Genomic DNA, 24,122 nt, shown 5'->3' with positions numbered 1-24,122 from the left:
CTTTCATTTTCGTTTTCAGCATAGCTTAATTAGCACAAGGGGAAAAAAATCTGCTCCAGCAGTTTACCTCTTTGCATCAAGCAGCAGAGCCTGCGCAAAACAGCTGAGAGCAAATCAGCTGAGAGTTGGGAGGCCGATCCAATCAACTTGGGCTAATTAGGCTGTGCTGAAGCTGAAAAGAGCTGTTTTTTTCTTGCTGTTTGCTTGCAAGGAGGAAACTGCTTCGAGGCAGAGGCCAAAGGGTGGGGGCCAGTGGGTGGGTGGGGCTACATTCGGTATATAAGACACACCTAAATTTTCACCCCCTTTTAGGGGGGAAAAATACAGTAGTTTTCTCTGAATTATGAATCCACACATAACTTACCAAGTCAGAGAATTTATACTGCCTTAACACTACTTCTATTTGACTCCAGTAAATCTCGCAGTACAGCATAGCAGCGAAATACATTTACTAAATATACTGCTCAAAAAAATAAAGGGAACACAAGCAGAAGACATCCGAGATCTGAATGAATGAAATAGCCTTATTAAATACTTTGTTCTTTACATACAGTAGTTTATACACAGCTCAAACAAACTAAAGGGAACACAAAACTACTGTATGTAATGAACAAAGTATTTAATAAGGCTATTTCATTCATTCAGATCTTGGATGTCTTCTGCTTATGTTCCCTTTATTTTTTTGAGCAGTGTATTTTCAAGCAGGAGCTGTAGTTTAGTCTCATTTTTTTTTTCTACTTATCCTAATAGGATTACACCCTGGTTCCAGTAAACTGCAAAGGCCTCTCCCCATTCCGACAGTGCATAATCTTAATCCCAGTAAAACAATACTGCAATAAATTTCAACAAGCATGTTTAAGTTTCAACCTGCAAAATTATTTGTAAATATCCAGAGTAGATACATGTCTTAACTGGATAATGGAAAACAAACGGTGATAAAATAATAAAATAGTTAATGTTCAGTCATGAAGCTGAAAATCCTGACAATGAACAGCAGCTTCTTTTGACAGTGACAATGAGAAATTGTGTACAAATATACATGAAACAATGTTCCTTAGTACATTTAACCATTTTAAACAGGGCCACCAGAACTGGGCTACAAACACCAAGCAGTCACTAGATGGCAGCAAACAGATACAGAAAATTATATATTTAGTACCATCCCATAGACTTCTGCATTTTTGCAGTCTATATCTGGTAAGATTTGTTTTCTACTTGAAAACAATCTTACCTTCCTGGACCATGCAGAGGATAGATTAGCTCTGAAATCCCTCCAACCTCTGATTTTATTTCAATGAGGATTTACTTCAAGTAGACTTGCTTGAGTTTTCATTGTAACAAAACAAACCCAAGTGAATTTGACACTTCTTTTCAGCAGGAAAAAAAACTACACCAGCTGCATCTAATGTATTCATGTTTTTTTAAGATGGCAATGGTCACGTCAGATGGTTTACTAAGTGTAGGCAGAATGAATCCTGCTACCAAATCCCCCAATCAGAAGGCTTTCTCTAGAGTCCCTCTACAAATCACTGCCTATAGGTAGCAATTCGAGGTAATAGTAAAGGACTCTGTAGCCTTCTTGATGTTGGTAAGGGCTATCAGAAGTTACATATCAATCACATCTGGACTGGCAGGATCCCCAGTCTCAATCAAGAAATTAGCTGGTTTGGTTTCTGCCTATTTCTGCTTCTACTTTTCTACTTCTACTTTTGCTTTTCTTTGAAACAAATTCCATACTTTCCTCTAATCACGCTCTAAAGCTTTATTTCTAGCCCCCCACTAACACTTTGAGTGAAGGATTTGGAAAGGGCAGGGGGGAAGCATGTATCATAAATCATAACCCACTAGATTAGATAGCTACTGGGCTGATTGCAGACTATTTTCAAACCAGCACTCTAACTGAGGGAGGAAGGGAGGAAGCTATGGCTTATTGGATACTGAAAACTTTATTCATCACCGGCCATTCTAATTGGGGCTACCAAAAAGAGAAACACACCACCAGCTGGATTGTCAGATTCCTCTGTCCTCTGCCTGTCAATCCTTTAATCTTCTTGCTATTTCCTGAATCATTCATTCAGTCCTTGAGGCATTACAGAATACAGGAGACAGCAGCATGCACTGTTGGGTGGGAAATGGCCTGTCTCTCACTTCCAAAGAGATTTTTGTTGTATAAGCCACTGAGAACAAGTGAGCCTATTGTCAGAGTGTCAAAAGTCTCCACAAAAAGCTAAGGTGAATTTTTAATGGGAGAAAAGAAACATTGGGAAAGATCACCATTTTATATTTTTCACTTATTTCAATGGGTTAAATCATAGAGTAATCATAGAAAGAAAGTGGTTCAGAAGCCTTATAGCATACATATTTCTTTTTTTTTTTTCTTTTTTTTTTTTGGGTTATACCTTACACTATCTTCTAAAATAACATAAAACACTTTATTAGGGGGCAATGGTTCTTTGGATCTCTTGATGTTGTCATTCTATTTAATGAGTTATTAGTGAAATTATAAAATGTTAGGGACCATTACAAAGATCTGGTAAAATATCTGCCCCGTCATTTCAATCTTGCCCACAAAGAATGATGAAGAAGCAAGAAAGTTGGTTCCTTTGGGGGAGAGGAAGCAGTTCAAAAATCAGCCTGAAGCAAGTGTGTCTACAATTATCACCAGTGGCTTCATAAAGGTCAGTGTCACCAGATGCATGAAATTGTACCCTCTTCTAACAGATACACATACATGAAAAGGAGTGGGGCTTCAATCACCCAATGGTTGTCATCTTATGAAGCCAATGACCACCAGTGCAGCTGTCCTTGGCCTGCATATGTTGCATGGCAGCACTAAAGTGCCACCATCCAGTTCCAAAGCCAGCAGAAAACTATGCTGCCTTAAGGAAGTGATGGGAGCACGTTCAACCCTTACTCTAATTCAGCAACAAAGCAAACTAGAGGTATATCTGCACTAGAAATTGGGAAGGAGGGGCAGGGAACTCTCCTTTGATGCCATTTAGTGGCAGCAGACCTATCATCCGGTCTTCAATGGGGCAATTGCTCCTAGGAATCAAAGAACTGGTTGCACTGGAGCTGTTTACCCCAGTTTATTTCATCCAAAATTTCCTGCTATCAATGACTGACAGAAGCACATTAAGAAAGAACGGGAAGAAACTGGTTGGATTGAGGACAATGTCATGCATTCATGTTCTAGAAAAAAAGCTAAGTTGGACATCTTTCTGCTGGGACAAGAAGGAAGGGTTTATAGATCAAATTGATTTGATTTGCATTTTGGGAATAAAGATGATTGTGCTTCTCTCTTCTTTATATTGAAACCCCCCCCAAACTATCACTGTGCCATATGTCATAGGTAAAACTCAAAGGTTTTGATTGATGAATCTTTCCCTTCCTAGCATTGGTTCTCTCTTCTCTTATTTCCAGTTATTATAAATGGGATTTGCTCTGTTGGAAATAGGCACAACTAAAAAATGATACTTATGAGAGCTGAAATCATAAGAGAATTACATTTTCAAATTAGTACAAATTTCCAATGAATAGCACTTCTGGGATTGTTTAAAAAGACTCCTTCCAGCAGTGGGGTGTTTTAACATTTCCATGTTTGGAGCCATGCACTAAATAAATACAGGTTTGGAAATTAATAGCAGCAGGAGAATAAAGAGAACAGTTCCTAGTTTCTATCAGGTTTTTTTTTTTTTCGTTTGAAATTCCAACCAAAATTTGACCGAAGTGAAGATCTAGCTACGGCTGGTTTATTCCTCCATCTGCTAAACTGATGCATTCTACGTTCAATTCTTTCGTTACTTTCCAGTTAATTTTAGTTAAATCGTTACGGGGAGGGGGAGGAAGCTGCAAATGCTATACTCACTGCACCATGAGACAATGTCCCCCCAACTATTTCAGAAGATCCTTTAGAAGAGATTTGTCCCTTTACGTTCTTCCTTTCCCCAATCACTCAGTTTGGCAACGCTGAGGTTTTTAACACGTACCACCTGTTTGGAGTTCAGACTTGCAACCGTGCTTTGATCAATGATTGCTTTCGCATTCTAGAGCAAACAGCGATTCTTTCCCAAGCATTATAAAAGGCAAAGCACCTACGCTGTGAATCATCTTCCTTCCACCAAGGAACTAGGAGAACAGCAGCCCTGTTACGCTAAAGGAGCAAAGCGCCACGCATGCGCACTGTGGTTGTTTTCCACAAAGCTTAAAATGAGCTGGCAGCGGCAGACTACTTGTCTTTGTAGAGAGACCACAGAGCTGGCGGGCAGGAGCTGCGAGCAGCATCTAATGCTGGTACTTTTGAAGAAATCCCCGATGAAGTGCTCGTAGAGATCACACTGATCCTGCCTGCAGCCTTTTTCGCAGAGCAGAGAAACTGATCAGTGTCAAGTGAAGATCGCATTTTTATATGAGATCTTGACTTTCCTTTCCCCTTTTTTTCTTATAGTGTATTTTTATAGACTTTTATTATAAAAAAAAAAAACTAGTAACATGGTGCTGGGAAAGGTGAAGAGTTTGACAATAAGCTTTGACTGTCTTAATGACAGCAATGTTCCCGTCTATTCTAGCGGGGATACAGTCTCAGGAAGGGTGAATTTAGAAGTGACTGGAGAAATTAGAGTCAGATCACTTAAAATCCATGCAAGGGGACATGCGAAAGTACGCTGGACTGAATCTAGAAATGCTGGCTCCAACACTGCCTACACACAGAATTACACTGAAGAAGTAGAATACTTCAATCACAAGGATATCTTAATTGGGCACGAAAGAGGTAAGTCTTATTTTTTTATTTCTTGAATGTGAAGTTCTGACAACCTTAGACCTACTGTTTAATCCTGAGCGTAGTTATTCAAAAGAAGCTCCTTAATGCAAGGGAATTTGTTCTCCTGCATCGAAGTTCAGAATTAAGCTTCGTATAGAGCTGTGAAAAATATCAAGGTTATATTAAGGAAGGAACCCCGGGATCGTTGGTGTAGCTGCAATAAAGTGCTTCCATAAAGACTTTTTCCACCCCCCATTTTCTTTTTATAGAGATCCTTTCACTGTAGATCAAGAGGGCTGGTAGGGTTTTTTATTATTATTATTATTATCGATTTTGGAAGGATATATGTTGGAATTCGTTCTGAAGTATCTGATGACCAAAAAAAATGTGAAGACTGATTTATTAATCCACTCTTGAGAGCTTGCGAGCAGATCAGTGATGTCTTTAGGATAAGAGAATTGTTGATAGAGAAAGGGCTCCCTGCGGCTTATTTTGACACTTGCTTTCAGCACCCCACGTGTAGATCCGTGTTCCCATTTACAGAGGCTGGAAAAGTTGGTAAATTTCGCCGTATTCTTCTGTAATGCTTCAGCCGTCGAGACATAGGGAAAGCTATTTTGGGGAGGGGAACCCCACTCTTAAATGACCCTCATATTGAATTAGTAGGGCATCCTTTCTAAGTTGAGGAGTTCTATGATGTATGAACCTGACGGTGCCAATGCAAAGAAATCTGCCAAGGGAGAGAGATTAGCAAAGGGAAAATACTTTATCGAAGGGTAAATTAGTCTCCAGGTTGTTAATCTATTGTTTCAAATGGTGTCAGTGGAAGTATAGCAGAGTCTAAGGTTGTTTTTCTGAAGTTTCCACCCTTTGTTAAAAGCGGTTCAATCCTGTTTGGGACCGGTACTAGGGAGAAGGGAGGGGTGGCGCTCCTCACAGCAGATTGGTTAGGCGCGTCAGGTGGTGGCGATGACTTAATTCCTAGCACAAGAAAATGTTAAAGCAGGTTATGTAATTTTGGCTTGTTCTTTTTTTATATATATAGATATATATGCAGAAAATTTGCTGCAGATAGGAGAAGAGAGGTTAGACGATTCGCCTTAATTCGGTAGCATGTTAGGGTTTTGTTTTTTGTTTTTTATCTGAAAGAAGTTCCATGGAATTGCTCCCAAATGTAAGTGATGTTGAGGAGGGAGCTTATCTGAAAGGTATAGAAAGGCGGCAAAACTTGCGTATTGCGAATCATTTTGAGAACAAAATACAGCTTTCCTCCAGAGGTTGTGCAAAACGCAAGCCCTTCCATTAATAATGGCAGGCTTGAAAATCCCCCCCCCCCTTGAACTGCACAAATACGTGTGTAAGTGTTCCCGGGAAAAAGTCAGGTTAGAACCCAGGGAAAACGATTTCCAGTTGCTTTTCAGATGCCCTTGTGATTGCACCTGCTTCTGTGGCCATTAAATAAGGGTGGGTTTTCAAATCAGTATTTATTTGTAAGAAACAAAGACCGATGGTGATCTACGCTTCGTAGGGTCGGGACCCTTGACCCAAGCCCATACGCGTAACCGAGCCGTATACAAGGCTGAGTTGTCCTTCTACGGGGTGGCTCAGTTTCTTCATTCTTCGCCGCATCGCTATGCCGACGGCGAGCGGCTTCGAAGGCTGTTGACCCCCCAAAACCAAAGCGGGGGAGTTCCGATGGCTTCGCTGAGAAAGCAGACAGGAAAGAACCCGGCAGCCTAGCATGCTCGCCGAAGCCACGCCCAGCGCTCATACAGTCATTGGCCCGGAGAGGTTTGTTAGGCTGTTGCTAAGGCAATGCCACTTCTTGATTGGGAGGTGGGGAGCCGATAAAGAGGGGCGGGACTAAGAGCCGAGGTTCGTTAGCTCGCGGAGCTTCTGCTGCGCTTCAAGTGGAGTTGCGCGTGCTGTCGGAATGTGTATTCCTGGATGGCTTTGGTGGAGGGCGGTCCTTTGTCTTCGGCCACGCGAGGCTGGCGTTGCTGTGTGCGTGCCATCCGTGCAGCAATATAAGAAACTCTTGGCCCAGCGCAGAAAAAGCCTGGCGTATGCTTGGGAGTTAGCAATAAAGTCTTCCTCAGCCGCTACCTCTGCTGGTTGCGGCTTCAGTTTCTGGGTAGCCTAGAATCTAGGGCTGCCTAGATTTCATTCTCTACTACGCCGGCACGATTGGGGTTTATTTTGGAGGGAAGCGTGCGTGCATAGCTGTGCAGCAAGCGCTTGTTGCCACGTCGTTTTCAGTTCGGTTGTAAATTGGGTGGACTTTAAATGAGGATCTCATGCGTTGTGTGCCTGCAAGGAAAGGATCTGCATAACCGATTTTCGGGGAAGGGGTGGGTTTCAAAATCCTTCATAGCAAAGGCCATCTTATTTCACCAAGTTTTGCGTTTATTAATACAATTACCCCAGCAACAATCATGAAAAATGCCCTACTTTTGCTTGGGTATCGATTTCGCAATCCTGAACCCACAATCTGGTGTCGTGAACAGCGAGTCCTAGCTGGGCGTTAAAGCCCATCGCTTCCGAAAGATCTTTTTAGTTTGCCCGAAGAATTGCCAGCTTTCCTTCCCTGTTGCCTAAAATGGGAGACAGATCGTTAGGGCGATTCTCGTGGCAGAATCGAGTCTCATTCCGCAGGATCGTGACTTTGGAACCAAGTATAAAAAGGGGAGGGCGGGTGTTGGATTCCTACATCCTATCTAATGATCTGGGATCCGGATCAACTGCTCAAGACTCCAAAGCAAACCGTGAAGTATAGTAGGCTTGCAAAGAGGAACCTCGGTTTCCTTCTCTCCTCCCCCGTTCCCCTTTCCGGTATTTGTACTTCTTTACGTTTTTGCGTAATTTACCAGGGGGGGCGAATAAACTCTGCCCAAATTTGGTCACTTTTTCACAGAACGGCCAAACCGGTCTTGCCAATCCTTGCCCAAAGAATGGCAACCAGAAGGCGAGGACGCCAGAACAGTTCCCTCTTCCTTTGCTCCTTTCTCTCGGTCCTTCATGACGCCTCCAGTTTGCAAGCGAGGCGGAGGGGCGGAGCTGCTGAGCAAGTAGGCTGGCCGGGCGAGCAATGTATACTGTATGCATATGAACGGCTGGCTGGGGTTCTGCTCGCACCGGTTTAGGCCGGTCCTCTCCTGCTCGAGACTAGTCTGTGATTGACAGCCCAGCAGTTGTTTACCTCAGCCTGGCGGCGGCGGCGGCGGCTGCTACTCCGAAAGCTGAAGGGAAACTGCTGAGCTGGCAGAATGAGAGGGAGGAAAGCGGAAGGGGGGGTGGGATTTTCAGTATAATAAATGGGGACAGGGTCAGTGTGAACCAAATGTCAAAAAACACGATTTTAGGCATCTGTATAGTTGGTTTTTAAATTAAAAAAAAAATAAACCGCGTGTAAAATGAACGGGGGTTTTGAAGATGCCGTCAGCTATACTAGTGGGAATGAAGTCGTGTGGTTAGTGGTGGTCCAGATTTTTGCAGCCCAGATCTGTAAGCTTCAATTCGTGCCAAATCCTATATGTATAATTTTTGAGAATGGCAAAGAAGCAGCTCTTCCTAAAGCTGTAGAGGAAGAGGCCATTGTCACACATTTTATTCACTCCTTGCCTGAATAATTCAATTCCAAGACATCAATAACAGTGCTCTCTGGCTTGTTAACCGGGAGTGCTCTTTTTTTTTTTATGTTAACAGGGAGAAGTTATTTACTGATCTTGCCAATACTATTATTTTCCCCTAGGACATTTTCTCATCTTTTAGGACTACATTATAAAGGATTTGGGCCCTGGCCTGAGAAAACTATTTCTGAGGACAGGATAGGATCTGGATTTGCAGTGTAATTCCAAGAAAGAAAGAAATAACTGGTTCATAAGTGTAGAGCAGAAATTTGCCCATCCCTTTTATGGTAATACTATCAAAGTCTAAGTCGGAAAGAAGTTCCTTTTTAAATGAACCTTGGATCTTCTTTCTTTGGCTTGTGAGAAACAAACTGAAAAAAAAAAGATTTTTCTGATAGATATGTAGAATTTACCAACTATACTACTGTTAAATATATATTTTCAGAGTCACCAGTGACAGGTGTATAGGATGATAGGAGAAAAATACTTAAAGGTGAATTAGAATATTGAATGTTTCCTTTCTAGATGATGATAATTCTGAAGAAGGCCTCCATATCATTCATTCAGGACGGCATGAATATGCATTCAGCTTTGAGCTTCCACAGACGTAAGTATATAGAATACTCAGCCATGACATTTGGGTCACCCTGCAATAAATCTATAAAAAGCAACTTAAAGAAAGAAATAGGATGGAGGAAAAAAAACCCTTTTCAATGGTCACACAGATTGCACTAAAATATGCTACAGGGACATTGTCCTAATAAACAAGAGGTTGCTTTGATTTAAAGTGGCAAAATCATGAAAAATCAGGACAACTGCTGTCCTACCAGTAATGACCTTAAAAACGTGGCTCATTTATTCAGTTGTTACATATTTAATTTCAAACAAGTTCACTAGGCTTTTAGAGATATTGGCATTGCTTCCTGTTGAATTAAAACTTGCTACATTGCTGATTGTTTCCATTGAACATACCTGTTAAAAAGACGTAGAACAAAATTGTATGAGTGATATGGAAAATATAAATGTTAGCAATGACTCTTGATTTGTAAAGTAACAGATTATATAAGAGTTAGGCAGATGAAGTAGATTTAGGTCAAAACAAGAAAAAGCCATTATTTCAGCACAGATGCATTCTAAACATTTTAAAAATATTTTAAATTAGTAATATACTGGAAAAGAAAAATAGAATGAGAATTACATGGAAATATATCCATTTTTAAAATGGAATTATTTGATAATTATTTATAATGAAAGCCAGAATGTGGAAAGAAGGAAAAAGAAACTTCTGTTAAAGAAGTTGTACATTGTTATGAGATAGAAAACCTTTTAGCAATATGATACATCATTGTCACACATTTTAAAATTATGCAGTGTGTCTAGTAACCTGTGTAGAATTTGCAGGCTACATTGCTTCCTGCTGGGTTTTTTCCCAAAGAGGCAGTGTGACAAAATTTAATTACCCCAACTAGAATATTTTACAAACTCTGTGGAGTTTGATTTAAAGATATAATTATCACTAGCAAATATATTCAGTGAAAATATCTCAACTAAGACTACTTACGAATTAGAAGTTGTAGAAATATATACTTTTAAACTAAGTAAGATAATTTATTTAATTCATATGTTTCTGAATTAGTATGGAAATAATTGGAAACTTCATCATTTCATAATATTTGTTTTTAATCAATATGTTTTAAACATAATTATGAACTTAAATGGATGAAATGCATAAATGCATTAATGGGAGGTACCAGGGAATGCAAATAAATTATTTTTGACTGAGCACATATTTATTTTCAGTAAAGACCAGAATATAGAAAAATCTGCAGTTCTCAATAATGATCGTCATAGTAACTTTCATTTAAGAATACTAACTGAAAGGAAGGAAGTAAAATAACTTTGTAAACCTGAACTCTGTTCTCTTCTCTGTAATGAAAGGCACAGATCTGGAATATTAAAATGCCTGACATTACATGAATTAAAAGAATATATTTTGTACACTTTTATACATGATGTCTTTAAAGTTAAAAGCATCTTTAAAAAGTTAGTCTCTGGTTTAAATAATTCTCATATATAAATTGAGACCTTTGGAAAATAACTCTGCAAAAGCAATTCATGGACCTGCTGTATATTTCATGGTTTCCCTTTTTCTAAATTTAAAAAGTGATCTCTTCTAAAATTAACATATCTCTTAACTTGATTCCCAATATATTCAAGCTGGAGCACATTAAATTCAATTACAGTTCCCAGTCTGCTAAATGGGACTTAAGAGTGAAAATGTAAGTCCTCCTGCTTAACCAAATTATACTGGGCAGTTGTATCCTCATAGCATATTTCAGTGCAATTCTAGTACAATATGGTCATACTTTGTAGGTCTGTTTAACAATCAGTTCAACTACAGAGATATTTCTCCCAAACAAATTTAACATGGAATCTTAAAAATAAACATTTCATTATATACTATGATGCATTAACAGTACAGTACAACTTACTAATTATTACTTTGTCTGTATATTTACGTTAAACAACAACAGAGCTAAAGATTTATTTAGTTTTGACATTTGTGTCCTGAACAGACCACTTGCTACCTCATTTGAAGGCAGACATGGCAGTGTGCGCTATTGGGTGAAAGCAGAATTGCACAGGCCTTGGCTTCTACCAGTAAAATTAAAGAAGGAATTTACAGTCTTTGAACATATAGATATCAACACTCCTTCATTACTGGTAAGAATTGATAGAATTACTAATTCTTTGTTAGCAGCATTTTTTAAAATAACATCACACATGGCCCTTGAATTATATATATAGATACATATAGATAAAAGTAACAATAATCAAATCAATGGAATGCTTAAGATATATGCAATGTAATACCCAGGTAGCATATTGAGTAATAATAATGTTTAAGCTGCTTGTTTTTAATATATTAAACTGTTCCAATGACGATTAACTTTATTTCTATATGGGACAGTTTTATTGATGAAACAAATTTCACCTTAGAATTTGCAGCTTGGCAAAGAAATGTTCCTTTTAAAAAATTGTACTGCAGTGCATTATTCTTTATTATACTACTGATAATTTACATATCGAGTGGGGAGAAATGATCATAATTCTGTATGTTATTTTAACATACTTATTTTAATATATCAGGGATTTAAGATTCTTTCAATCTGATCAAAAACCATTATTTGTTCTTTAAAAATATTTGAAAATGAAACACAGGGAGAAAATGTCCATTGAAACAGGGTTCTTTTGCTTTGGATAAAAATCATATTTGGGATGATATAGGGCCTTGTCTAAAACCCAACACAATCAGCAGGAATATTTCTGTGGATTGTGCAAGTTTGAGATAAAGCCCATTTCATACATAATTTGAAAAAAATAGTATTTTGGAACCACCCAACCACTATTAGATGATGCTACTAGTTTTGATGGATTTAGAGCAGGGACTACAACAACCTTAAATTAATCAATGGTGTTAAAGAATATGGACCATTTGGGGTATCTCTTCATATAATAAATGCTTAAATGAGGCCAACTTCAATTAAATGATTTAAATACTTCAGGACAAGTCTGTGATTATAAGAAATAAGTCTCATTGCAATTTAGCTTTAAGAAATATATTTGTAATTTGGAGCTAAAGATTCACTAAACATTTAATTGACAATTCAATTTAAGAACAGTTAAACTGCTTTTTGATCCTAAACTTCACTGTTTAAAACATAAATCGAAGAGATGTACTTCCACCATGTAACAGTATGGTCCAAATGTTGTTAGTCCAAAATCAAGTTCCACTTGATCAGTACGTTTTTATTTGACTAGTAATGCAAGCAGGCAGCCCATCCTTGTGTTTCTTTCTGTATAAGAAGCCTTACTAAGTTTAGTGAAATTTATTCTCAGGTAGCAAGGCACCACAGCCTGATTTAGCACTGTGGGACTTCTGGGTAGATATGAATAGGATCTGGTACTATTTAAAATGAAGTCCTTCAGCTGAACCACATTGTCATACTGATTTGGGATTTTCAGTGACCCTATTGCTAAGCTTATCTACTTCGAAACAGACCTCATTGAAGTCAGTGAAGTTTGCACTCAAATAAATATAGTTGGGATCATGCTGCAGTTGGTCTTTGTCTGAATTGTTAGGCCAAATACTTTCAATAAGATGGGAAGCTTCCCATCTACTAATTTATTAAGTTTACTTCCATCTATATAGAATGACAGTGGTTCTGTAGGATCCATCTGAGGATGACAGATGTTAAGCAGGGTAATTTCTTCAGTGCTAGTACACTGACTGCAGAAACTTGAGATACTGAATAATTGAAAACTAGAATTTCAATTCTAATAATTGAATTTCAATAAAATTAAAGGATTGAAAAATTGCTAATTGAGTAATACTTTTCTGAATTAGTTCCATGGTAGAATTAATAGTCACAAAGTTCATTTTACTTATATAGATATTTTATCTTATTAGCTTATTCATAAAAGGAAAGGCCATAGAAGTGTTAAGATACTTCTAGACAATGGCTTTTTTGTTTGTTGTAGTGTTAATGATATACAGTAATAGCCAGGTAGACAACAGGTCTGTCCATCTTGTGCTGATAGCTGCTGATCTGGATTCAATAATAGAATCAGCAACTCACATCACAGTTCAACCAAATCCTGATGATAGGTTGTTATTTTTTTTTCTTTTGGATGTCTTAACAAGAGCCTTGGTGGCGCAGCTGACTAAGTGCTGTTAAAGTAGCACCAGCTGCCTGCAATTACTGCAAGTTCAAATCTCACCAGGCTCAAGGTTGACTCAACCTTCCATCCTTTAGAGGTAGGTAAAATGAGAACCTGGATTGTGGGGGCAATAAGCTGACTTTGTATAAAAAAGAACATCGTTTAGGGGGACCCCGAAAGCCCTACTAAGCAGGTATATACAAAAGTATGAAGGCTATTGCTTAACACACTGTAAGCCGCCCTGAGTCTCCGGAGAAGGGTGGCATATAAATCGAACAAATAAATAAATAAATAAACAAGAAATTTACTATGTCAAAATCTCCCTTCAAACTACTTCATTTTCACTAAGCTAAAATTTAATTGCTGTTTTGTTTTTATTTCAGTCACCCCAAGCAGGCACAAAAGAAAAGACTCTCTGTTGCTGGTTTTGTACCTCAGGCCCAATATCCTTAAGTGCCAAAATTGAAAGGAAGGGCTATACCCCAGGTATGTAACATTTAATTAATTTAATTCGATGTTTGGTTTCTTCTGGGGTAAATAAAGTGCAGTGGCCTATTAATGGGTGGTTTGCATGTTAACATCAAATGTTATGATTACTTGATTATAAAAATACATATGGTACAGTTTGGATCCCTTGCAAATGTGCAAGGTTTTTATAGTAATTAAAATACAAAATTTGCATGGATACATATAATGTTGGCTTGAATTTTAATTCACATTAAAATTATCCAGTTGTCTTGGACTCCAGTCAGACTGAGCTCCTGATGACTTAATGAAAATGTCCATATTTTTTCTTAGATACAATATAGAAATATTTTCCCATTATCTCCTGGAGAATTTTTTTTAATTTCCCACCCTGTAACCCTTGGATTTTCAGAAGGTACAGATTTACCAGATCTGTTTCTGGTTAGTGTTTGGGTCAGTCTACATTAATTGGGTGGTTGCCATTGCTGTGGCTTCTTGTATTTCCTTAATTATTAAAAATAGTATAATCAATGTGTAGTAATGCTTACATTTTAAAAGATTCATGATTTCCATCTGATGTACTTATTCTTGATTTCATTCAAGGTGAACCAATTCAGATCTTTGCAGAGATTGAAAACTGCTCATCTCGAATGGTAGTGCCAAAGGCTGCCATTTATCAAACACAAGCATTCTATGCTAAAGGGAAAATGAAGGAAGTAAAACAGCTGGTTGCCAATTTGCGTGGGGAATCTTTGTCATCAGGGAAGACAGAAACCTGGAATGGCAAGCAGTTAAAAATTCCACCTGTGTCCCCATCCATCCTTGATTGTAGCATAATCCGTGTAGAATATTCTCTAATGGTAAGAACTTAATTTAATCTTTTAATATTGAACAAAATACAATATGTGTAGGTTTTGATTGGGCTTTGAGTATTTTGATTGGGCTTTGAGTAATTTCTTGTTATTTCTTTTCAAGGTATATGTGGATATTCCAGGTGCAATGGACTTATTTCTTAATTTACCACTTGTCATTGGTACTATTCCTTTACACTCATTTGGCAGCCGAACATCAAGCGTGAGCAGCCAGTGTAGCATGAATATGAATTGGCTTGGTCTTCATGAAAGACCAGAAGGTAATTTAACCATACATTCTGAATTATTTGTGATTTTCTATAGGTCTTTTATTCTAGTAGTATCTACCAGTAGTTAGTACTGTACTAAATAATAATGTTGCATAAACAGTATAGAAATAGATTTTTTCATTAGGTAATTCCAGTATATTATTCCAGATGATTGAAAACCCAGACTTTTCTGGGGATGGGGTGATAACGTAGAACAGAGTCCCAGATCTGTTAAGTTGTATAATTATAGAAAACATTTACAAAATTTCAGTGACATTGCAGCATTGATTTTTGTTAGGAATACCACTAAAACTGGCCAAACCTGTATAACTTGATTATATTGTTTTTTCTTACCTAATATTGATGATTTGACAAAGGCTCAGCACTTGTGGCAAGTGGTTTGTTGGTTTTGATTACTTGGTTTTTGCAAACCAGCCAGTTATGGTTTAATCAGTAAACTCTGGTAATACAAAACAAGGGTTTTGGCAATGTGGAAACTCACCAACATCTGTAGTTAGTTTTATTCTTGGAGAGTTCTCTAAATTATTAATGGTTGTACCATTATAAAACATGATTTTTTAACCTAGTTATTTTAGATTTTATAACCTAGTTATTACTTACCAAAACTACCAGATAACAGTTGAAATTGTTGTTATCTCTGCCTTGTACAAATCATATAAACAAAAGTTTAATATTCCTGTCATGTTATATGTTCTGACATGCATAAGAACATAGTTCGAACTGCGTGTAATTTTCCCTTCAGCACCTCCTAGCTATGCAGAAGTGGTCACTGAGGAGCAAAGACAGTCCAGTCTAGCACCTGTAACTGCTTGCGATGACTTTGAAAGAGCACTTCAAGGACCATTATTCGCCTACATCCAAGAATTTCGATTCCTGCCTCCTCCACTTTATTCTGAGGTAAGATGATAAGTAGTTAAAGCTCCAGGATTCTATTTTTAAGTATGTTGTATTTTCTCTTAATTCTTAAATATGTTCCACTACAAAGAACTAATGCATATTACATATTATGTAATATCTACATATTAGGTGGCTTTGTGTTATCTATTTCAAATAGTTCTTGCAGAATTATATAATTGTTTCCCCTTGCTAGATTTATGCCTATCTTCTATCTGAAATTGCAACTTTTATTAAACTTAGAAGAACATAATTTAAATCAATAGAAATTATTTCTTTAAAAGTGTACTTAAGATTTAACAAAGGACTTTGTATTTAATCATTGTATAATATACAAGTATTTATATATTAATAGAATACCAAGCCCCATTTAATTTTACTACAACTTCTGGCCTGGTAGATAACCCATTATGAAAAAAATTCAAAGCAAACAAATGGTTTGTGCTTGCTTTAAGCTCTTTTATTGTAATTGAATATGAAATGCTCTTTTAAATACTATGTATGCAAGTTACCGGTAGTTAAGAATTAGCATTTTTAATGTCTCATTTATTGAAGAATTGTCCAAATTGACAGTTGGACAGCACATTTATTAAACCATGCTAGTTGTTTGTAATGAAGGAATTGACCAACTTAGGATCCTGTCTTAATTTTTTTTCTTATAAAAAAGACGCTTTTTTAAAAACTGAAAAATGATTTGGGCTTTTTTTAAAGTTGCAACTGTCAAAAGAAAAAGAGTTTGGTAATATTTTAAATATTTAAAATGATCTTACTATAAATATATTTTCTATTCATTTTGGATAGTTTTTTTCCTGAAAGAAGATCCTACTATATTGTTTATTGAAAAAATGATTTTGTCTCTTTTTGCTTTAAAAATATGCATTATTTCATTTAATTTCGTTCCAAAATATATCATTGCCACTGTCTATAAAAGTATGGAATTCAGTATTACTTGAAGTTCTTTAGAAAAGTCATAATTATAACATTAGGATATTTAATATTAGAAACCAAGCACTAAAATTTACTATTCTCTTTCACCCAACTGTTTCCCTGCTTGATGTGTTCAATGCAAAATGTTTTTGTGTGTTCTAAAATACATATAAGTTTAAAAAATGAAAGAACTCTGAATATTTTGAAATAATTAAGGATTGCTGAGAATCAGGCAGCGTGTAAATTTAAATCATCATTCAGTCTCAACTTCTGTGCAACCAACCATAAAAAGTATTATAGTTTCTTTCTTGTTTTTAAAGATGTCTCCTTTTTTTTGTTCCTCTTTTACTTAGATTGATCCAAATCCAGATCAGACCTCAGATGACAGGCCATCCTGCCCCTCTCGCTGAAAGAATGTCTCCCAAAAATGTTGAGATGGGTCTGAATCATATTTTAACTGTGTTCAGGATAAAGACGTCCTATAGAAACAGGCTTTGAAAGGAAGTTATTGCCTAAAAGAAAAGGAGAAATAATGAAACATCCTGTGATTATGCTTTTGAAGTCTACAGCAAACATCATAGGACTGCTCTACATGCTTGAAGACCTGGGCTTTCTCTTTCTGTTCTATACTGGCACATACTAAGAGCAGCCTTAATAGCCTACACATGTGTCAAAATACTTACCATGTTGCAAGAGGGATAACATTCTCCTTTTATTTGAAAATTTGCACATGCTCAATGCTTTTGTTGTGCAGTTCAGTGTCACTACAGCTTTTTCTCATTTATGTTGGACTGTTAACCTCTTCTAACTTGTTTGTGGTCCGCACAACAAGGAGCAAAAGAAAGCTTTGAAAACTTTGATACAAATGCACTGACTTTTTTATTTAGATAAACAATATAGGTTGGACTTTTTCTGCATATGCACATGCTCAGAATTGTCCCAATAAGACTGATCCATGCATCACCTCTTCAGCTTGGATCCTCTTGTGGATTTATTACAAACATCAAATGCCTTCAACCAATCCTTGCTGTATGTTTCACAGCCTACTATAGTAGACAAGCAACAGATTTGAGGGGCAAAAGTAACAAAAGTAAACAATAGGATTTTTTGTCAGGAGTGTGTATCTTACTTCCTTTTTAAGCATTTGTTGCCTTTCTACTATTACTGCAGAGAAGAATTTTGTTACAGACTGCCTAAAATCACTTAATCTCAGGTGAACTCATCACTTGCCAAAATGTTGAAATGCTACTTGTGTTTATGTTGCACTGTTGAGTTCTTTTTCCCTCTTTTGTTTTTGTTACTTTGTTTTCTTTGAAAAGGGGGACTTGGAAAAGGGACATACATATATTAAGACATCCTCATTTCTTATTATCTAGCCAAAACATGAAACATAATTAACAGTTTGGCCAAATTCCTAGAAGACCCGTGTAGGCAATAGCACCAAACATGAGCAAGAGTTGAGAAGGAAAGTTGTAGATGATTTATAAAGTTACTCACATAGGGATTTCTTAGCTAGATGGTATGGGTAGGGAAAGTAAATTTATTTTTATATATAGTTAGCCCATGACCAGAAACTTGTAAAAAATTTATAATGAAATTTTAGTCAGATTAGGGAGGGCATCTCAAGTGAGCAGTATGTCTTTTAAGATATTTTAGAACATATTTTCTGGGGACTGCTATTTCAAATACATTCTCTACTAAAAATGAAAGTGACTCAGTAGTAAAATAGTTGATAAAATTAGCAGGCTTGCTTTGCTTAATTTGAGGATGGGTAACATTACAAGGAATTGACTAGTAGGTGATTGGGGTGGAATCTCAGCACAAATGCTATAAAAAGTCACAACTGTCGCCTTCTGGAAAACTCGACTCATTTTTTACCAAAACAACTATTCTAATTTTCAAGTGGCAAGAATTGAGTTCATACATTGCTGACCGAGTATTGATTTTATCAATAGATCAGCTTTGGATTGGTGCAGCTCATCACAAAGCCTGTCTTGAGGATTAGAACAAGTAGGATAGGCTTGTCCACAAGTGGCCTTTAAGAAAACATGGACAACAATTCATGTTTGAATATTAACAGGGTGAAAAATGAACAGTATAAAATGAATCGCGTTTTAAGTGATTCTTTTAAATGAGTTTGACCTTTAGCAAGCAAACTTCATATGATGGAATAATAAGAAAAATGAGTGATGGAACTTAAAAAATGCATTAACAATTTTGTGAATGTCCCTCTTCCATAGAATATCAAAATATACTTTAATGGGATAAAGGCATAAAAGGGCATTTGGTGGGCTTTTTGTTGTTTTTTGTTTTAATCAATGAGGGAACAATTGTTATGCATAGCATTACATTTATCACAGTATGATAGAAGGTTCTATATTGAAGCAGGATTGACCAATATTGTAATAATTGGCATTTCAATGTACCAATATTGTGATCAGATTAAAATTTGCAAACACTAATTTTTTCACACTTGCGGCATTACTATTATCCCTGACTTCAGAAATATTGGTCATTGTCTGGACATTGTATAATAATGGATTTTGAGCTGTAGTCCAGTATTCAAAATAACAATTAAAAAGAGGGGATAAGTCCAAAATGTTAAACAAAGTGCAATATTTAATGTTTGCTTTATAGATTATATTCAATGGCTGTTTGTACTATATTTTCTTTCTTTTTTCTGTTTTTAGTTTGGTGCTGAATATGTCTCTGTAGATTCTGTTCAAGAAAACAAATTGTGGAAAACAATTTAATTTTTCTTATTGCTCTTCCTTGTGGATAATAAACTTTTTTTATATAAAGCAAGTTTATTTGATGGTTTTCATCTGAAGAAACAAAAAGCACCTTCTCTTGAAATTATATGCTGCAGTTGTAACACTGACAACAAAGAACTCACAGTTTGACCCTTCTAGTCATCTTGGATGTAGTAAACTTGTTACTACATAGGTCCTCACTGGGCTTTTAAAGAATGTTAGGTTTATGTACACCTTTATTTTATTTAACCAAGCTTCTGAGTATATATTAGTTCACATAATAAGAGCAATAGCTCAGTGATCCTTAATCTTTCTGGCACCAGGGACCAGTTTCGTGGAAGACAATTTTTCCACAGACCAGGGAGGGGAATTGTTTTGCACGCAACCTAGCTCCTGCGCATGCGCAGATGAAACTTCACTTGCTCACCTGCCACTTGTGCATCCCAGTTCCCAACAGGCCACGGACCAATCCACAGCCAGGGGTTGGAGACCCCTTATCTAACTCGTGAATATCCAACATAATCCTCTTAATACCTGTGTAATTTCCATCAGCTATCAAGCATTGAATTAAAAAGGTTTTATGTTGCCAGTTTGGACTTAATAGGAGTTTGAAAAGTATATAAATACATACTGACTGGCCTTGCAATGTTATTTATGTTTGGTTTTCTTAGGTACCATATTCTGCATTGCTATGAGAATGGAAAATAAATTGATGCGACTGTAGAAGGTCATATCAAAATAGTTTATTTGAACAGTTAAGTATCTGTATAACCATTGCATATATGAGCTAGAAATATAGGGGACATTAAGAAACTTGTATTATAAAAATTACTAGTAGTAAAATAAGAGCAAAACTACATATGTAGTAAAAATGGTTCCATGCATACTTGAAACAAGGTATAGGTATGGACAATCCAAAATAAGTATAGTTTGGAAGACACTGTAAAAGAGAATTTAAGAGGCAGAAGATACTGAGAACAGCATGGTCAAAAGTGCTAAAAGGCTTGAAACAAATTCCTTAGTATTCTGGAAGCAGCTATGTCTGGCTGACATAAAGTACCCTAAATATTTTGTTGCAAGTTCCAGTTGTACTTCAGATTTATGATTCTTAGAAACTCTTAAAAGTTAACAACTAAAAATTGATAGCACTGTTGCATGGTCATGTCAAAATTTTATAAATGTTGCAGTTGCCAAACTTGATTTATATAAAATTCAGAAGTGACTGAGCATTAAATTAAAATTGGGGGATGTATGTAGCTTATATAAAATACTGAGCACTATTACTAACAAAAATGATGACACTTTCTGTCCTTAAGATTTTAAAAACATCTTCATTTTGAACAATCTCTAGGTTAAACTGACCCCCATGTTAAAACTGAAATGATCATTGTTCAGTGCAATATAAAATATACTTGTATAAGACTAAAATGTGGTATTAGCTTTGAGCATTTATATGCATTAATGAATTGTATGGCAGTATATTCATTATTAGCCAGATATAATTATGCTATAGAGAATTTGATTACAAATTCCAGGGTAATTTCATTGCTTTTTAGGGTTCTTTACAATTAAGTTTCAGAGCTTAATAACATTAACACCAAGTAGAAATAGGAGCCACATCTTCTTCCCTTATAAAGTCATTAATTTCCTACTAGGTCACATGTCAAGAAAGCTTTTGTACAATATAACCTAATTCTAAATAATTCTAAAGTAGTGCACTATATGCAGGGCTGGGAGCACAGGCAACTACTGTATATTAATAGAATGGTAGGGATTATGATTTTGTATTGGTGCATTAAAATAAACACAGGAGTTTGATATCAGAGAAATCAAGCGGAGCTGATCGAAGATCATAGATCAGTGAAGTGTTCAAAGATTTTTTTAAAAAAACCATGCATTAGTGCAAATCCATCCCACTAATTCTTGCATGCTATTAGCATCCCCCATAAATTCCCTTGATATCTATTCTTCATGTAGCACTACTGCAGGGGTGTCAAACTCAGAGCCCGGGAGCCGGATGCGGTCCACAGGGTGCTTAGACCTGGCCTGCGGGGCCACCCTGGAAACAGCAAAGGACCGTTTTCGCTGGCAGAGGGTTGCAGGAGGCCATCACAATCAAAAACAGCTCGGGAGCTTGTTTTCACTGGCAGAGCCCTTGAGCCACCACAGGCGCCGCCAACGAGTGATGTTGAGCTGGCCACGCCCATTCTGGCCATGCCCCTGGGCACCCCAAGGTCAAATACAACCCTGATGTGGCCCAAAATGAAATCGAGTTTAACACCCCTGCACTACTGCTTCCACTGAAAGAGAGGACCAAACATCTCACACAGAACGTGTAAATACAAATGCTATGCTAAAATATGTACTAGCCAGGTACCAATATAATCTGACGTGACCTAATTCAAGTGCCACTGGAATGTAATGTTTTTCCATGAGGGAGATTATTAGAGCCATTTTACACAAATAAGAAACCTGTTTGTTTTCTTGTGTGATAATAGTGAATATGCACTTCCTTGTAACAGAAAGATGAATCATACGTATTCATAACCTGATTTTAGAAGCCTGAATCGTTTGTATCCCCCCTCCCCAAAGGTTATTTTCAGAACCTTGGTTTGACATTACCAATTGTGACAGGAAGACCCAAATAATTGTACAGTATTTGTGTTCTATTGTGGAGAAATGGACGGATGGATAGATAGTTGGATCAAGGAACAGAGAGAAAAAGAAAATTATTCTTTTTTACTGTCTAAAAGAGAAAGAGAAATTATTTGACTATATGAATCTCACAAAGCCAAACTTTTGCATTTTCTAATATACTGACAATTTCACTATCCTTAATTATTAAAACTGTAGCAGAAGTTACAAGTAAAACTTTTTTTTTCCAGGAAGTTAAAAAGAAAACTAAGCTTAACTTCTCAGATGTAGCCATTTTGTTTCAGGTGTCTTTTTAAAATATCAGACTACTAGCATTACAAAAAAAACCTTAATAACTTCTTGAGCAAAGCAGATACAGCTATATAGTCACCAAAGGCTGCATTAAATCTTGTCTATTCATTTAAGACTTCATGTGTTTCCTAACAGCAATGATAGCAATTGATACTAAAAGCTCTATAAAGAATACTGTTAGGAATAGGCTTACATTTTATGGCAGCTAAACTCAGCACTATTTTCAGTTGTCCCAGCTGCTCATTTACTGTACTACTTTTACTTAGGTTTGCTTACTTTTATCAGTCCATCCATTGTTCTTACGCCAGACACTGGACTTTCCAGATATAGACTAATATGCGATTAACAATTTCCTACTCACAATATAAAGAACTGAATGAGAATAGCAATAGCAATAGCACTTAGACTTATATACTGCTTCACAGTGTTTTTACAGCCCTCGCTAAGCGGTTTACAGAGTCAGCATATTGTCCCCAACAATCTGGGTCTTCATTTTACCCATCTCGGAGGGATGGAAGACTGAGTCAACCTTGAGCCTGGTGAGATTTGAAATGCAAATTGCAGTCAGCAAAAGCAGCCTGCAGTACTGCACTCTAACCACTGTGCCACCACAGTTCAAGAACGGCAGAAACTGGCTTCTAAGACAATTTGGAAGCTTTGACAAGGAAGTTGAAAGGAAAAATAAAATATCAAGATAATGGCTGCAACTGCACGATAGAAGCCCCACCCCATTCCTACATGTGTGAAATGCTCCTTCAGTCAACAGGGGTTGTTGACAAATACAGTCTTTTTTTATAATTTTTGGAACTTGGCACCATTCTGCCATGCCTAGGCCATTTTGCCTACTATCTAGACTACTTCCCAGGGTTGTTGGCCATAGTCATTATTGGCACTTCCATTCCTTTGTAATACTAATAAAGAATGGAGCTTGTTTTCAGTCAGTTGTTCAGTTCTGCTTCACCTATATTGCTCCTCCATGCTCATGATCAGTCAGCCATGTTTTATATATGGTGTAGGGTTTCCTGCCTGAGCAGGGGGTTGGACTAGAAGACCTCCAAGGTCCCTTCCAACTATATGAGGATAGCACGTTTTCAGAAGAATACTAAACCCATGAGCAGCCTGACTGATAGGTAACAGACATGAATCACCTCTATGTCTACAATATGTTAGATAGGCAGAAAATGAAATGATAGTACACAGCGTGTTATGTTGAGATATCTAATTCCCAAGTGGGCCTATACCAGGGGTGAAATCCAGCAGGTTCTGACAGGTTCTGGAGAACCGGTAGCGAAAATTTTGAGCAGTTCGGAGAACCGGCAAATACCACCTCTGGTATTTGCCGGTGGGGTGGGAATGGAGATTTTGCAATATCCTTCCCCCAGGAGTAGGGTGGAAATGAGGATTTTGTAGTATCCTTCCCCTGGAGTGGGGTGGGAATGGAGATTTTGCAGTATCTTTCCCCTGCCACCAAGCCATACCAGGCCCACCAAGCTACGTCCACAGAACCGGTAGTAAAGTAATTTGGATTTCACCAATGCTTAAGACTGTTCCTCACACTTAAGACCATTGTGGCATCCCCAGTCATATGATCAAAATTTGGGTACTTAGCAACTGACAATGGTTGCATCATTCCAGGGTCATATTTGATTTTCCCAGCTGGCTTCTGACAAACAATGGCGTTAGCTGGATTTTCTTAAGAACCATGAGATTCACTTAACAATTGCAATGATTTGCTTAACAACTACAGCAAAAGTGATAAAATTGGGCATGACTCGCTTAATAATTGCCTTTCTTAGCAATGGAAATTTTGGTCTGATTGTGGTCATAAGTTAAGGACTACCTGTAATCTATGTTAAGAAGCTGGTTTTTGTTAACCAGTACAC

General features: G+C 37.1%; 1 protein-coding gene across 4 annotated transcripts; it reads left to right on the top strand.

Annotated features, from left to right (window-relative positions):
* Nucleotides 1-4,108: 4,108 nt before the first annotated feature.
* On the top strand, nucleotides 4,109-19,341 carry ARRDC3 (arrestin domain containing 3). Of its 4 annotated transcripts, none has more exons than XR_015732143.1 (8): nucleotides 4,109-4,771; nucleotides 8,917-8,998; nucleotides 10,968-11,115; nucleotides 13,497-13,599; nucleotides 14,182-14,438; nucleotides 14,554-14,710; nucleotides 15,427-15,616; nucleotides 16,894-19,341. XR_015732143.1 is itself a non-coding variant. In XM_034440664.3 (8 exons), the coding sequence occupies exons 1-8, from the start codon at nucleotides 4,492-4,494 to the stop codon at nucleotides 16,948-16,950; spliced, it is 1,239 nt and encodes a 412-aa protein (XP_034296555.1). In that variant the 5' UTR covers nucleotides 4,109-4,491; the 3' UTR covers nucleotides 16,951-19,341. The 4 variants fall into 4 exon arrangements, 3 of the variants coding, with proteins under 3 accessions (XP_034296555.1, XP_087742011.1, XP_034296556.1); XM_034440664.3 differs by having other exon boundaries at nucleotides 15,462-15,616; XM_034440665.3 differs by lacking the exon at nucleotides 4,109-4,771 and adding an exon at nucleotides 6,697-7,594 and having other exon boundaries at nucleotides 15,462-15,616.
* Nucleotides 19,342-24,122: the final 4,781 nt, after the last annotated feature.

This window comes from Pantherophis guttatus, chromosome 2 (genome assembly GCF_059756535.1).
Source record: "Pantherophis guttatus breed Tessera chromosome 2, ASM5975653v1, whole genome shotgun sequence".
In the NCBI taxonomy this organism is placed as follows: Eukaryota; Metazoa; Chordata; class Lepidosauria; order Squamata; family Colubridae; genus Pantherophis; species Pantherophis guttatus.
Note: the sequence above shows the minus strand (reverse complement) of the source record. Positions and strands in the feature narration are given on the sequence as shown.